At 39.4% G+C, this 16,607-nt stretch overlaps 1 protein-coding gene across 2 annotated transcripts in view; it reads right to left on the bottom strand.

Annotated features, from left to right (window-relative positions):
* nst (phosphoglucomutase 3-like protein nst) overlaps nt 1–16,607 on the bottom strand; it is a 188,276-nt gene that overhangs the window by 31,913 nt on the left and 139,756 nt on the right. For both annotated transcript variants that reach the window (XM_090394875.1, XM_090394884.1), the window contains one exon: nt 13,811–13,933. In XM_090394875.1, the coding sequence (XP_090251001.1) occupies nt 13,811–13,933 (123 nt within the window). The remainder of the gene's footprint in view (nt 1–13,810; nt 13,934–16,607) is intronic.

Raw genomic sequence — 16,607 nt, 5'->3', positions numbered from 1 at the left:
GCAAAAGCATATCATCCAGGTGGTGACATTGAAAAAATGAAGGAACCATTAGTTTATATGGGAATAGTGATGAATGAAGTGGAGGTGACTAGTCTATTACAGAACCTTAATGTGAACACATCTGTGGGATTGGATGGTATACCGGCACGGGTCTTGCGTGAAGAGGCTAAGGAATTATCAGAGCCCTTGACCATGTTGTTTAATCTGAGTCTCAGGTCTGGTTTAGTCCTGAAAGTGTGGAAAGAGGGGAAAATAGTTTCACTACATAAAGGAGGATCCAAGACTACGGTTGCAAATTACCGACCGATCAGCATATCAGGAGTCGTTGTCAAGGTCTTGGAGAAAGTAGTCAAGGGAAAAATACAGGAATGGATTGATGAAAATGAGATACTGTACAGGGGACAGCATGGGTTTGTGAAGGGTAGATCATGCTTCAGTAACTTGCTCAAGTTTTATAACAAGGTGACGGCTGAACTGGATAAGGGAAATGGGTTTACAGTGATACTGCTGGATCTGGCAAAGGCGTTTGACAGGATACCACATGGAATACTAATCCGTAAACTACAACATATGGGAATGGATATAGGGTTGGTGAGATGGATAGGTGGTTGGTTGATGGAGAGATATCAAAGAGTAGTTTATTCAGGAGTAGAGTCTAAAAGACGGCCTGTGACTAGTGGTGTGCCTCAGGGTTATGTTCTTGGACGACTGCTGTTTAACCTGTTCATTAATGATATAGGGAAGGATCTAAGTGGAACAATTCATTTGTTCGCTGATGATGCAAAGTTGGGTAGGGCAATAGTAAATGCAAAAGATGTGAAAGTCTTGCAGAATGACTTAGATAGATTGGAGTTCTGGGCTAAGGAGAATAGATGTCAATTTAATGTGACAAAATGTAAGGTTATGCATTTTGGGGTGAAAAGATTAGCAGCAGTATACCACATTGGTGGAACTGTACTCCAAGAGATTGATGAGGCCAGGGACTTGGGAGTGTTGGTGGATAGGGAGATGAAATTTAGGGGGCACATTGCAAAAGTAGCTAAATCAGCTCATCAACTCACTTGGTTGTTGAAAAATACCTTGACGAGCAGGGACAAGCAAGTTATTGTACCTCAGTACCAAGCCTTGATAAGACCTCATCTCGACTACTGTGCCCAGATTTGGTCACCTCGGTTCCTTCTTGATGGGGAGGAGGTGGAGAGGATGCAGAGGCGAGTGACTAAGATGATAACAGGTCTATGGAATGAACCATATGAGAACAGGTTGAAGATTTGTGGGTTGCAGAAACTAGTAGATAGGCGGAAAAGGGGAGATATGATTGAGACATTCAAATTGCTAAAGGGATTCTATAGGATTAATTCAGAGGATATTTTTGAGATCAGGACTGGTGGTGGGAGAACTAAGGGGACACCTATGGAAGCTGGGCAGGAGTGTGGTTAGCAGAGGTGTTAGAGCTGGGTTCTTTACTTTTAGAGTGGTAAATGAGTGGAATAAGCTGCAGAGTCTGTTGTGGGTGCTATGACGGTGAACCAGTTCAAGGCAAGGTATGATAGATACTGTGAGAATGTAATCGCATGGTTGTGTGGACATGATGTTTAGGGCCTCCCTCGATGAGTCTAAGGACTCCTGGAGTCACCCGAAATAATAATAATAATAAATCTTGTTCAACTTCCAGGGAGATCATCCAGCATACTCTCGTGCATGTCAGAAATGGAAAGATGAAAAAGAGATACAAAAAATTGAAGCAGAACAAAACCTAACATATCAGAATGCAAAAAGAAAGCTGGCCACCATTACGCCTGTTCTACGATCCTCTTATGCTGAAAAAGAGACAATTAAAAAAGTGCCAACAGCAACTCAAACATGTCTATTCCACCATTTGATAATTTCACCATACCTGAACTTTACGATCGCAAGTGCTTCTCTGTTGAGTGCATTAATCACAAGACCTATGGCCTTACTCCAGAGACAACTTCAAAAATGGTCACATTCGATGAAAACTCACCTGTTCAAAATATTATGGTGGAGACTTCACTCAAAGATAAGCCACCAGACACTTGCACAGAAAAAATGGAAACCTCGATACCCACTGAAATCAAACTAAACATACCAACTGACCCTAACACGTTTGATGTTTTGAACACTCTACCAGAGGAAGAGATGGACACTGGCAGTTCATACTTTCCTAAAACAGTGGATAAATATAAATCTGACAAAGGTAAGTCCTCAACCTCTCAAAAACCAGACAAGTCAATAAAATCAAGACAATAGGAAAATTTTTACAATGGAACTGTCATGGGATCCACCAGAATATTGACAATATCAAGATGTTGTTGCAGAAACACAAACCTTTCTGTTTCTGTCTACAGGAAACTTACTTAAGACCCAATGAGGACCGTACCTTTAGGAATTTCACTGTTGTACTTAAGGATAAAACTGGAGATGGTCCTGCTCATGGAGGAGTAGCTATTCTAGTGGGCAGTCATATTCCTTTCCATCAGGTCCAAATTAATACTTCTCTGGAAGCAGTAGCGATTCGCCTCTCTGTGGGATTTCTTATTACAGTATGTTCAATTTATTTATCACCAAATGCTGATTTAAATGAAATTGATATTGATAACCTTATCTCGCAATTGCCTGAACCCATACTTTTGATGGCTGACTTTAATGGTCACAATACTCTATGGGGTAGTGCCAACACTAATAGATGAGGTCGAATCATTGAAAAATTTCTTGATAATAATAATCTTTCCCTTCTAAATAATAAACTCAATACTTTCTTCCATATGCCTACCTGCTCATATTCTGCAATTGATCTTACAATCTGTTCCCCTTCCATTCTTCCACTGCTCATGTGGGACGTTGAAGTGATCACTTCCCTGTTCTTTGTACGTCTTCACAGGAACCATGTTCACCCACACAGATACCTATATGGAAAATGGAACAGGCTGACCGGAACACTTTCTCTCATTTTGCAAAATTTAATGCTGATGCCATCAGTCAAAAACCTATCAATGAAGCTGTAATATATATAACAAAATGCATTGTCCAGACAGCAACAATCTCCATCCCAAAAACATCATCTCGATTTCCAGTCTATCCAAAGCCTTGGAACCCAGAATGTCAGGCAGCCAAAAAAGATCAACACAGAGCATGGGGCATATTTCATAGATACCCAACTACATCAAATTTAATAACTTTCAAGCATGCTCGAGCCAAAGCACATTATGTAAGACGTCAGAGTCCAAAATAACCATAGATCCAATTTACTACATCAATTAATCAAATGACCAGTCCAAAAATTGTATGGGATAAAATCCAGAAAATGAAAGGCAGATATCATACACATTGTTTGTCCACCTTAGACTATACTGGAAGTGTTCTTGCTGATGCCAAAGCTATTGTAGATACATTGGGAGAAACTTTTGCTAAAATCTCAGCAACAGCTTCATATTCTCCGGAATTTTTAATACTGAAAAAGCAGCAAGAGAAACAAAGGCTTAATTTTTCTACCAACATTCTTCAGCCATATAATCAGCCATTTGTCAAGGAGGAACTAAAAAGAGCTCTCCTACAATCTCCCCCTAGTGCAGTAGAACCTGATGACATCCATTATGAAATGATAAAACATCTACTAACATCTTCTATGGATCTTCTTCTCTTATTATACAATAGAATACTTGCAGAAGAAAAGTTTCCAAATTCTTGGCATAAGTCAATTGTCATTGCTATCCCAAAACCAGTAAAAGATTCAACACAAGCAAATAATTATCGACCCATTGCTCTGACCAGCTGTCTTTGTAAGATACTAGAGAAAATGGTTAATGCCAGACTTCTCTGGTATTTAGAAAGCAACAGTCTTCTCTCCAATACACGATGTGGTTTCTGTAGGCATTGATCAACTTTAGACCATTTAGTTCAGTTAGAAACTTGTATAAGAGATGCATTTCTGAAGCGAGAACATCTTGTCTCGGTTTTTTTTTTGACATGGAAAAAGCTTATGACACAGTCTGGAGATATGGAATATTAAAAGACTTCTATAACCTAGGTCTCAAAGGACACCTCTCTATATTTATTAAAAACTTTCTGTCCAGGCAAACTTTCAAAGTCAGAGTAGGAAGTATGCTATCTCGACCATATCATCAAGAACAAGGTGTTCCCCAAGGCTCTGTCTTAAGTGTAACCCTTTTTGCTATTAAAATTAACTCAATAATTGAACAGCTTCCTCCCACTGTAGACAATGCTCTATATGTTGATGACTTCACAATTTACTGTCACTCACGTAACATGAGGGTAATTGAAAGACAACTTCGGCAAGCAATTGATCATGTCTCTCTCTGGGCTCTTAATAATGGGTTTAGGCTTTCAACAGAAAAAAGTGTCTGTGAACAGAAGTTAGTATAAACTTCTGTCGAAAACACACTCATCACCCAGATCCTGAACTAAGAATGGGACATAGTGTTATTCCAGTAGCTACAGAAACCAAGTTCTTGGGACTCATCTTTGACAGAAAACTCGCATTTCTAGCACATATTCGTCAACTAAGAGAAAAGTGCAAAAGAACTTTGAACCTCCTTCGCACTCTATCCTGTACTGAGTGGGGTGCTGATCGAGCTTCATTGATCCATCTTTATCATGCATTTATACGTTCAAAGCTGGATTATGGGTCCCAAATCTATGGTTTGGCAAGACAGAGTAACCTACGATGGTTGGATTCCATCCATCATCAGGGTATACGGATAGTTACTAGTGCCTTTCGCACCTCACCCACTCAAAGTCTCTATGTTGAAGCAAATGAACCGGCTCTATCACTTCAATGGAAACAGTTGTCTCTTAATTATGCCCTAAAAATAAAATCTCCCCCCAGATCACCCCTACATGGAATAGTATCTTCTCTCTACATTGGTATGCATATTAAAGAAACTGTGCAAGCTGTTAGTATAAATGTTGACAACATTAGCTACACTAAACATAACAGCATTCCTCCATGGCAGGTTTGCACACCATCCTGCAACCTCTCACTTTGTCAGTTACAGAAATCTTATACCCCATCATCCATTTACCTGCAATTGTTTAATGCACACAGAGCAGCATACGCTGATTTCTTACCCACCTATACCGATGGTTCAAGTACTAACACCTCTGTTGGCTGTGCTGCTGTGTTTCCTGACATTATTATCTCAAATCCGATCCCACCAGACTGCAGTAATTATACAGCAGAGTTACATGCCATTCAGCTTGCACTTGTGCATATAAAAGAAAACTGCTACCAAAAGTGTATAATTTATACAGACTCATTGAGCTCTTTACAGGCTATCTCCTCTCCTATGTATAATCCACATCCAGTACTTTATGAGGTGCTACACCTGCTTAAAAAAATGAAAATCCTTAATTTCGATGTTCAGTTCTGCTGGATTCCCAGCCACATCGGAATCAAAGGAAATGAGGCTGCAGATGCAGCTGCCAAATCAGCTCATACCTTCTCCACATACTGTTTGACAGTTCCATATACAGACTACAGACAGCTTACAAGATCAAAGCTAATTGCTCAGTGGGAGTTAACATGGCAAAAAGCATCAACAAACAAATTATATAACATTAAACCTGAAATTAAACACCGCCATTCTAGTCAACGTACAAAGAGAAGGGAGGAGGTTGTCCTTGCTAGGCTCCGTATAGGTCACAGTCACCTTACGCATTCTCATTTACTGAGAGCTGATGACCCTCCCATATGTGAAAAATGTAACACACATCTCACTATTCATCATATTCTGGTAGATTGTCAAAAATTTTCACCTATCTAACCAAGCCATATACACTCAGGGAAATGCTAGCAGACTCAGGCAAATTGCTTAGTGTTTCATATATTATGTATTAACTTATATTGTTAACTATTTTTGTACTACTGTAATAACCTCTGACCTTGTGTGTTGTTGTGCCCTCTGTAGCAGTTCTGTTTACCTAGAGATGCTGCTTTGTGAAACTAGATTCTTGTACAGATATATTGTTTACAATTTTCTGTAAATGCTAATGTTATAACCTTTAGTATGGCACAGAATGACCTTTGTAGTTTTTGTGCGAAATAAACTATAAACCAACCAACCAATATGGTACAGAGATGGGAATGTCCTCTAAGAACTTGACAAAGCCAGGGATTTGGGGATGTTGGTGGATAGAAAGTTGAAATTCAGAGGGCATATTGCAGGAAGAACATTTGACGTGCTGAGAGAATAAGATTATTATTGCACTTTATAAGCCGTTGAAAAGGCTTCATTTGGATTAATGCACATATCTGGTTGACTGGGTTTTTGGAGATGTGGATAAGGTGTAGCAGATTCAGAGGAGAGTAGCTAAGATGGTAGCAGGACTGCATGATGCTATATTTTTCTATTCTATTCTATTCTTCATATTCACAGTGTGAAGATTTGTGGGTTACAGAAGCGGGTTGATAGTAGATAAGGGGGATATGATAGAGACATAAGTTGCTTAGGGAGGTTTATGGGATTGATGGGGATGAAATATTCCAGTACATGAATAATGTGAGGGAAACTATAGATCATTTATGGAAATTGAGTAAGAGTGTGGTTAGTATGGAAGTGAGGACTAGATTTTTTGCTTGGAGAGTGGCGAATAAATGGAATAGGGGGGAGAATAAGGGAGTCAGGAACTCACTCACTCACACTAGCTGCCATACCTATTCTTAAATTCATTGATGCTACTTGCACACACAATATCCAGCAGCAATCCATTCCAATCATGCACTACTCTATGATATAAAGGGGGGGGGGGGGGAATTGAGACAGCCTTCCCAGAAAGATGGATCTCAACCATCAATGAACTCGATTTTGTCACATCTAGTTGGAGAAGCTGGTCACTTTTGAAACAATTAGGTGGAGCAGAGCCAACGACACACAAAACAACAGAGATAACTCCTGATCAAATGGCTAACCATTTACTGAAAACCTCCAAGATTCATCCCAGCTCTACCAGGAAAATTGCTGTACAAGCTTCCATCAGACAAATCCTGAAGACGGAACCCAAGCTTCCTGAACTCGTACACCCAATATCTCAGGAAGAGGTACAAATAGCCTTAAAACTTACCAAGAATGGCAAAGCTGCAGGAGCGGATGGTATACTCCCTGAATTCCTAAAACATCTTGGTCAACATGGCCAAACATGGCTGGCTGCCCTTTTCTCAGAAATCATCATGACTGGTAAATTACCAAAGCTGTGGCAGGAAGCCAAAATAACTGCCATGCCCAAACCAGGGAAAGATCCAAATGAAGTGAAAAGCCTATGACCTATCTACTTGCTTTGCACTACTTTTAAGCTCTTTGAAAGAATTCTCCTTAAAAGAATTTCACCACTCATCGAAAGAGCACTCCTGACTGAACAAGCTGGCTTCAGGTCAGGAAGAAGTTGCTGTGACCAGGTCCTGGCCCTGACAACTCAAATTGAAGCAGGCTTCCAGAAGAAACTTAAATCTGGAGCCACTTTCACTGGCCTAACATCTGCTTATGACACTATCTGGATCAGGCGCCTCCTCCTAAAAACTAGGAAATATTATAAAGTGTAAAAAAACTCTACAACTTTTTAATCTATTCTCTCCAACAGAAAGATCCGGGTCCATATTGGCAGAAAAAAGAGCAGGCCCAGATTCCTTCACAATGGTCTTCTTCAGGGCTCTGTGTTATCCCCTATACTTTTTAACATCTATGTGTATGATCTACCTCATTCCAGATCAAGCAAGTACATGTACACCATGACCTAGCGATCTTACATCAATCCACCTCCTTTACCAACTTAGAATCAACCTTGAATACAGACCTGAACACTCTGGAAGAGTACTTCAAGCAGTGGTACTTGAAGCCAAATCCAACAAAAACAGTGTCCTCAGTATTTCACCTGTACAATGCAGAGGCGAATCGAAAACTCAACCTTTCCTTCTGTGGAAAAATGGTAGAACATGAGCCTCACCCAAAATACCTTAAAGTGAGCTTGGACAAAAGCCTAAAATATAAAAGGCACATACATGTGTCTGCTAGAGGGCCAGACAGATGGTTGTTTTCAGACAGCTCCCGAAAGCTAAGTACAATTTTGCGTAAAAATTAGAATATAGGTTAAAATCATAACGTAATATTGCCTAATTTTGGTAGCTTGTTGTGTTTGTGGGATTTTGGTGTGAATTCCATTATTTAATTTAGTATATAACGTTACGTTTCATAGATTTGAATATGGCGCCAATGCGACGTAAGATAATGGCGTCCAAAAATACGACGCCATTGTTCAAAAACTATAATGTGAGAGAGTTTGTCCAATGTGATGTGTGTGGGATGTATGCATTCCCGAATGAGGCTGGAATTTGGATTGAAAGTGATGGTGGGAGAATGTGCAGAAAGTGTAAGCAAAGTGAGGAGTTGAAGTATGTGTCAGGTTGTGAGATAGTTATGGTTGAAGAAAGCCAGAATTGCCAGAATGTGAGTGAAAATAGTGGCTTGATAGGGAATTGCGATGTACAAGATGGCAATGAGAGCAGTGATCTAAGAAAGAGTGAAAGCAACCATACAGAGAGAGAGAATGGTTTAAATGATAAAAATAATGAGGAATTATTTGTAGGAAGTGAGATTGCTAGGTTGCGCGCAGTGATACAAAATGCGCAGCGGCAATTAGAGCACCTGCAAAACTCTTTCCAGAGTGATTCGGCTAACGTAAATAAACAGCGTAAGAATGAGAGCGTTTCTGAAATGAAGGAAAGAGTGTTGTATGGTGACTCGTTATTAAGAGGGGTGATAGATGGCAGTGTAACTAAATCGTACTTACCGGGTGCGAAATTTAAGGATGTAAGTGAGAGTATTAGAGTGCAAAAACAGAGGGTGAAAGAATTAATAATTGTGGCGGGTACAAATGAATTGAAAGGTGATAAATTTTTTATGAGAGAGGACTTGAAAGTATTGTTAAAGGTATCGAAAGAAAAGAGTGACAGAGTTAGAATGGTTAGTCTGTTGCCGCGGTATGACAGAGAGGGGTTTAGAAGGAGGGCCATAATCGCAAATGACATTATACATAGGTTATGCAGATGGTGTGGTGTGGAATTCGTGGACGTGTGGAATGAGTTTGAAGGGCAAAAGGACTTATACAAGATGGATGGCCTGCATTTGCAAGGACTTGGTGTGCGGAGACTGGAAAAAGTGTTGCTGAATGAAGTGAAAATGGATGTGCAAAACCAGGGAAACTAGAACTACCAAGGGGGGGGGGGGAATGGATATGCAGACATCAGTGAGACAGATGAGTGTAAGAATGTATATAATGTACCCGAGCCAGCACTAAGGACAAAAAATGGGAATGGGTCATTTAGAATAACGCATCAATATAGGGGTGGGACTAAGGGATCACTGCATTTCATGTATACTAATGCCAGGAGTATTAGGAACAAGAAGGAAGAATTTTTGGCCTTGATTGGCTCTTCCGCCACAGGTCATTGGCATTAGTGAAACATGGCTGACGGAAGATGATATAGTTAGTGGGATAGGATGTGTAGGTTATAGTGTGTTTAGGAGGGACAGAGAGAATAAAATGGGGGAGGGGTATTACTGATGATAGCTGATTAACTGCAGCCAAGGAGAATTGAAGTTGTATCGCAGGATAGTGAAAGGAGCTCATTTGAGGCTATTTGGTGTGAGATTGAGTCTGGCAGAATAAAATATACAGTTGGGTGCTGCTATAGACCAGGTGATGGAATAGATGGGGGAGATAGTATGCATAGGGAAATTGATGAAATGAGTGGAAGGAGGGTAATTATTATGGGGGATTTCAAGTATGGGTTTAACATTGATTGGAAGGAGGAGAGGACACATGTGAGGAAGGAAAAGGATTTTATTCAATTATTAAGGGATAACTATCTGAGATAGCATGTAATTGAAAATACTAGGGGTGTGAGAGTGCTTGACCTGGTAATAGCATCTGAGAATTTGACTGTAATGAATATGACTATGTTGCCACCTATTGGCGAGAGTGATCATAAGGTCTTGACCAGAGAGGTGGCTAAAGGTGTGGAATTTTCAATTAAGACAGGGTATATGTGGAATTACCGTGCTGGCAAGTATGACAAGCTTAGGAGATTGCTTGGATCAGTGCCATGGCATGTACAACTGCAAGGGCTGGACGTCGATAGAGCATGGGAAGTGGTCAAGGAGCATTTACAGGAGGTTATGGCTGATTGTATACCTACGGTCCGAATAGTAAAACAAGTAGGGGTTAGATGAATAACACCATTAAGCTTGAGCTGCAAAAAAAGAACCAACTGTGGAGGGAATTTAAAGAAAGGGGTGACCTGCAGGCACACAAACGGTATAAAGTGCAGGCCAGAAAGCTAACGAGTGTGGTAAAAAAAGCAAAAGCGGATTATGAAAGGAAACTAGCTTTGCAAGCAAAAGAGAATCCCAAACAGTTCTTTCAATATGCTGCAAGCAAGAAAAAAACTGTACACGGCAAAATGATTTTAAGGAATGACGATGGTAAGGAGGTCACTGAATCAGTCGATATAGTGGAGTTACTGAGCGCGCACTTTGCAAAAGCATATCAACCAGGTGGTGACATTGAAAAAATGAAGGAACCATTAGTTTATATGGGAATAGTGATGAATGAAGTGGAGGTGACTAGTCTATTACAGAACCTTAATGTGAACACATCTGTGGGATTGGATGGTATACCGGCACGGGTCTTGCGTGAAGAGGCTAAGGAATTATCAGAGCCCTTGACCATGTTGTTTAATCTGAGTCTCAGGTCTGGTTTAGTCCCGAAGGTGTGGAAAGAGGGGAAAATAGTTTCACTGCATAAAGGAGGATCCAAGACTACGGTTGCAAATTACCGACCGATCAGCATATCAGGAGTCGTTGTCAAGGTCTTGGAGAAAGTAGTCAAGGGAAAAATACAGGAATGGATTGATGAAAATGAGATACTGTACAGGGGACAGCATGGGTTTGTGAAGGGTAGATCATGCTTCAGTAACTTGCTCAAGTTTTATAACAAGGTGACGGCTGAACTGGATAAGGGAAATGGGTTTACAGTGATACTGCTGGACCTGGCAAAGGCATTTGACAGGATACCACATGGAATACTAATCCGTAAACTACAACATATGGGAATGGATATAGGGTTGGTGAGATGGATAGGTGGTTGGTTGATGGAGAGATATCAAAGAGTAGTTTATTCAGGAGTAGAGTCCAAAAGACGGCCTGTGACTAGTGGTGTGCCTCAGGGTTCTGTTCTTGGACCACTGCTGTTTAACCTGTTCATTAACGATATAGGGAAGGATCTAAGTGGAACAATTCATTTGTTCGCTGATGATGCAAAGTTGGGTAGGGCAATAGTAAATGCAGAAGATGTCAAAGTCTTGCAGGATGACTTAGATAGATTGGAGTTCTGGGCTAAGGAGAATGGATGTCAATTTAATGTGACAAAATGTAAGGTTATGCATTTTGGGGTGAAAAGATTAGCAGCAGTATACCACATTGGTGGAACTGTACTCCAAGAGATTGATGAGGCCAGGGACTTGGGAGTGTTGGTGGACAGGGAGATGAAGATTAGGGAGCACATTGCAAAAGTAGCTAAATCAGCTCATCAACTCACTTGGTTGTTGAAAAATACCTTGACGAGCAGAGACAAGCAAGTTATTGTACCTCAGTACCGAGCCTTGATAAGACCTCATCTCGACTACTGTGCCCAGATTTGGTCACCTCGGTTCCTTCTTGATCGGGGAGGAGGTGGAGAGGATCCAGAGGCGAGTGACTAAGATGATAACAGGTCTATGGAATGAACCATATGAGAACAGGTTGAAGATTTGTGGGTTGCAGAAACTAGTTGATAGGCGGAAAAGGGGAGATATGATTGAGACATTCAAATTGCTAAAGGGATTCTAAAGGATTAATTCAGAGGATATTTTTGAGATCAGGACTGGTGGTGGGAGAACTAGGGGACACCTATGGAAGCTGGGCAAGAGTGTGGTTAGCAGGGGTGTTAGAGCTGGGTTCTTTACATTTAGAGTGGTAAATGAGTGGAATAAGCTGCCAGAGTCTGTTGTGGGTGCTATGACGGTGAACCAGTTCAAGGCAAGTTATGATAGATACTGTGAGAATGTAATTGCATAGTTGTGTGGACATGATGTTTAGAGCCTCCCTCGATGAGTCTAAGGACTCCTGGAGTCGCCCGAAATAATAATAATAATAATAAATACATCATCAACCTCTCCAATAAAATTAAAACCAGAAATAACATCATTTCAAGGCTTGCTGGAACAACCTCGGGTTGTGGTGCAGAAGTCCTAAGGTCGTCTGCACTAGCCCTTGCATTCTCTGCAGCAGAATATTGTGCCCTGTCTGGGAAAGAAGTACACACACTAACATTATAGACACCCAGCTGAACTCTACCATGTGCACAATTATTGGGATAGTGAGAAGCACCCCTCTCTCCTGGCTGCCTGTTCCATCTAACATTGCTCCACCACACACACGGAGAAGACAAGCCTTGATTAAGGAATTTAATAAAGCAATGAGCAACCCACTCCTACTCCTACACCAGACTCTCATAAAATAAAGATAAAATAAGATAAAATAAATATAAAATATAGTATCAGATGGGTTTCAATTAAAGACATAGCTATTCTGCCTCTGGTTGGTGACAGTGATCATGTGGTACTCACTTGGAAAATTCACAAACTTAACCACTTTACAAGTGAGTACCACATGATCACTGTCACCAACCAGAGGCAGAATAGCTATGTCTTTAATTGAAACCCATCTGATACTATAATCAGAACTAAAACTTTTTACCCCAGGGTTCCTTCTGTCATATGCTGCTTGAAGAAGTTGTCTCGCAACAGCTCAATAAATTCAGTTTCATTCTTCTCATACAATTTTATAGCTACCCAATCAATGTTTGGATAATTAAAGTTCCCCAATTATTATTACTCTTTTTGCACCCGTTGTATTTATTTGCAGAATCTTGATACACCAGGTATGTAACAACACCTCAATGTGTGTTTAATCTTATTAGACTCCACCTCACACCAGATCACTTCAAACTCACTGCCACATGAAAAATTATTACTAGTATTGCAGCCATAGGTCTCAACTCTAACTGGATTCAAGGTATTTGATATTAGCAGCACCCCCCCCCCTTTCTTATCCTGTCTATCCTTCCAAGGCAACAGTCTACTCCAAGGCAAAGCATGACAGATATTGCAGGTTTAACTATTCAATTTCATAAATACTTGCTGAGTGAGAAATTTCACAGATTTCACATTGCAGATTACTAATTAATAATATCATATTTAAAATGATAAAACATCCAGCCTATTAGCTACTGAAATACTAAGATAGTTCTAAGATACTAAGATAATTGTTGATTGAAGTTTTAAGTTCCAGCAATGAGGCAATGGACTCCATGGAAATGTCTATATAATAATACTCATTTGATTAATGTAGTCCAGCCTACTAAGAACCACAAAACTTTATATGAGGCTGCATCAAATGTGTATGACTAAACTAAGTAAAAAAAAAAAGTTTATGGAAGATAACAGAAAATTCAGAAAGGAGCGTAAGTTGAGTAAGAAACACTGTCGTTTCTTGACAGTGTTTCTTACTCAACAAGTGTTTTTACAACTAACTGAGAGTAACTATTCAAAGGCAGATCACAAATTAATATCACATTTAAAATGCTGAAACATTCAGCCTATTAGCTACTGGGGTACTAAGATAGGTTTATGAAAAATTCACATAAGTTATGAAAAGAAAAATAATTAAATTATAATTACCTTCACTTTCAACTGACGATTAGGAAGATCTTTATATAATGCATCCCAATCCTGAATTGTCCAATTTTTTGCATGAAGAACAGTTTCAACAAGTAGCAAATCTGATATTGCATCTCCAACAGTCTAATATAAAAGAAATAAAATCAGCATTAACTTAATCTGTGAATAAAGAAAGAAGTAATTTTTTCTTTTTCTAATGTTGCTCCCACCCATGAATGGTTATTTACAAACCAAAGTGCATTTTAGAGCTAAGGATTTATTTTTCCCAATTTTTAGCAATTCTATATATATATATATATATATATATATATATATATATATATATTTATTTGTATTTTTAATTTATTTTTTACATGGTCCAGAAACCTTGCTCTAGATATCAATCATGGAATTTTTTCAAGCCTACTTCAGGCATCCAATAAGCAGGGTGATGGTCTCACACCAAGCAATGAAATTCATCTCCCACCCAAGATAAAAATGTATTATGAGAGCATTCCTATATTTACATATGCTGCATTTATGAATTTAAACTGAAAAAATGAAAATTCCATTAATTCTTATGTATATAAAAAGAATTTCTGTATAAAATTTAGATAACTAAATCAAACTTAATCAAAATGTGCATTAATAACACTAATTCTATAGGCATGACAGAAAGCAACAGTGGCATAACTGATTTTTAGTTCTCCCCACTTCAACCAAATTTTTGATGAATCCTGAGGACTAAACAGAGTGATCTTAAGGAGTCACTAAAATGAATGCGTAGAAAGACTTGGGTTTTGGTAGTTCATTTTTTTTTTTTTTTTCAATTTAATTCACAACACAAGACAATAACAAGAAAATAATATATTCATTTACTCAGTTACTGATATTTCACTGGTTTTATATTCAACATCTTCAGAACACAGTTTGTCACAGTATGCAAACAGCAAAAGTTTAAAATTAGGGAGAACAGGAAAAGAAAGAGAGAGAGAGAGAGATCTGCATACCTGTCCTTTGATTGGAGCTGACTTGCAAGGTGACGTGCTGTGATGTGTTGATTACGTTTTGTTGCTATAACCAAAAATCTGCCTTCGTGCTCTGTCCTAGAGCAAGGGCAATCTCTTAACAAATGTATGAAACACATTCCATTTGTTTGAAATGCTGCCCAGAATCTGAATACAACACTGAGATTCCAAACTCTCTGGCAATACCAGTAATTCTGCAGACTTCTTCAAGCTTTCCAATAATTCCTCCCCATGTGAAATCATCTAAATGATGTCTTTGAGACTTTACAAGACATCCAAGTTTGCAACTTTATTCCTTCATGAAAAGAGTTTCCTTCAAACACAATTTGCTTAGCACAGCCTTTTGCCTTTTATCCTGTTGAGTGTTATCACATGATGCCTTTGCATGCGATTTGAAAAATTGAATATGTACCCACTTTCTACTTGAAATCATCAGTTATACAAACTGCCACAAGCTGATTTGTGATTGTAATCTTCAGAAATAGCATTTAACCTTAGGCAATTAGATCTGTTTAAATTCGGGTAATATAGAAAGGTCTTATAGTTCTCTTTGTATAACCTTTCTAGAGGAAATCCGTCTAGTCCATTCATAAATACTATTACAACTCGAATGCATAAACCTTTAATCTATCAGTAAATCATTTACAGCTTTTGGCACATAAAACCATATGTATAACATATATATTAGTAGAATTGAAGGTTCGAAATGTTCCCCTTTTGCTTTCACACACGTGCAAAATCTGTGATGCCACATATCAATGGTGGCATGTACAATGTCCAACAGAAATGTGAACCACAATTTGAAGCTCAACAGATTCAGATTGGGACTTCCAGACAGCCAATCAAATGGTGATATGTGGTCGGGCACATTTTCGCCTCCAACCACTGTTGTGTGGTTCTCACCTTGTGTGCAGGGGCTGAGTCCTGTTGGAAGGTATTCTGCCTATCATGAAACAAGGTGTTGTTCATGGGCCATATTACAAGTTTCAGCATGGTGTCTTGATACACTTTGGCAGAAGTTTTGACCCCCTTCTCCCAGAAATGCAACTTGGAAACTCTTGATATGCCACCCCCCACCAAATGATCACTGGTGCAGGGTGATGACCTCTCTGAATCCTGGGGCAGTGCAACAATCCAGGGCCCAATCATTTTGGCAGTTAAATGACTCTTCAATGGTGAATATCTCATATGTGAAGAGGATCTCTCTCTCTGTGTTGTTTGTGTACTGCCTTTGTTTTTATCATCCTCTGCAGCATAAGTTGTGGTAGTAGGAAGTGTCCAGTAGAATGATGATAGGCTCTCACCCCAAGGTCAGTTAGTACATGTGATATCATTCTCTGTGAAGTGTTCATCTCTTGCAACATCACTTTCCTGTGGTTATCCCCTTCTCACTGGATAATAGTGGATGCATGCCTTCAGAAGCTGATGAGTCAAATGCAGTATGGTTGACCTGTTCTTTGGTGGTCAGATATGTCTTCTGGATTGTTATTAGTCCAATACACAAACATCCTACTGATTCCAAGTGATTTTAACATATTGAACATAACAGGTGGTTGCATTCCAACCTTGTGAAGTGTTATGCTATTATAGCTGCACAGTTCTCATATTCTCCTCATTCCATGTTAACCCATACAACTAGACAACTTTCTACTGATAAACACATGAATGTTGACTGTGCACAGCACACTAACGGAACTGGGCTCATGCAATTCTGTGGGGAAGCAAGGGGCTGTGCAGAAATTATAAAAGTATTTATGGCAAGACTGCGTACTTTTATGCAAAAGCTTCCA

Source organism: Typopeltis vanoorti, chromosome 1 (genome assembly GCF_054136105.1).
Source record: "Typopeltis vanoorti isolate ZY-2024b chromosome 1, IOZ_Tvanoo_1.0, whole genome shotgun sequence".
Taxonomy (NCBI): domain Eukaryota; kingdom Metazoa; phylum Arthropoda; class Arachnida; order Uropygi; family Thelyphonidae; genus Typopeltis; species Typopeltis vanoorti.
Note: the sequence above shows the minus strand (reverse complement) of the source record. Positions and strands in the feature narration are given on the sequence as shown.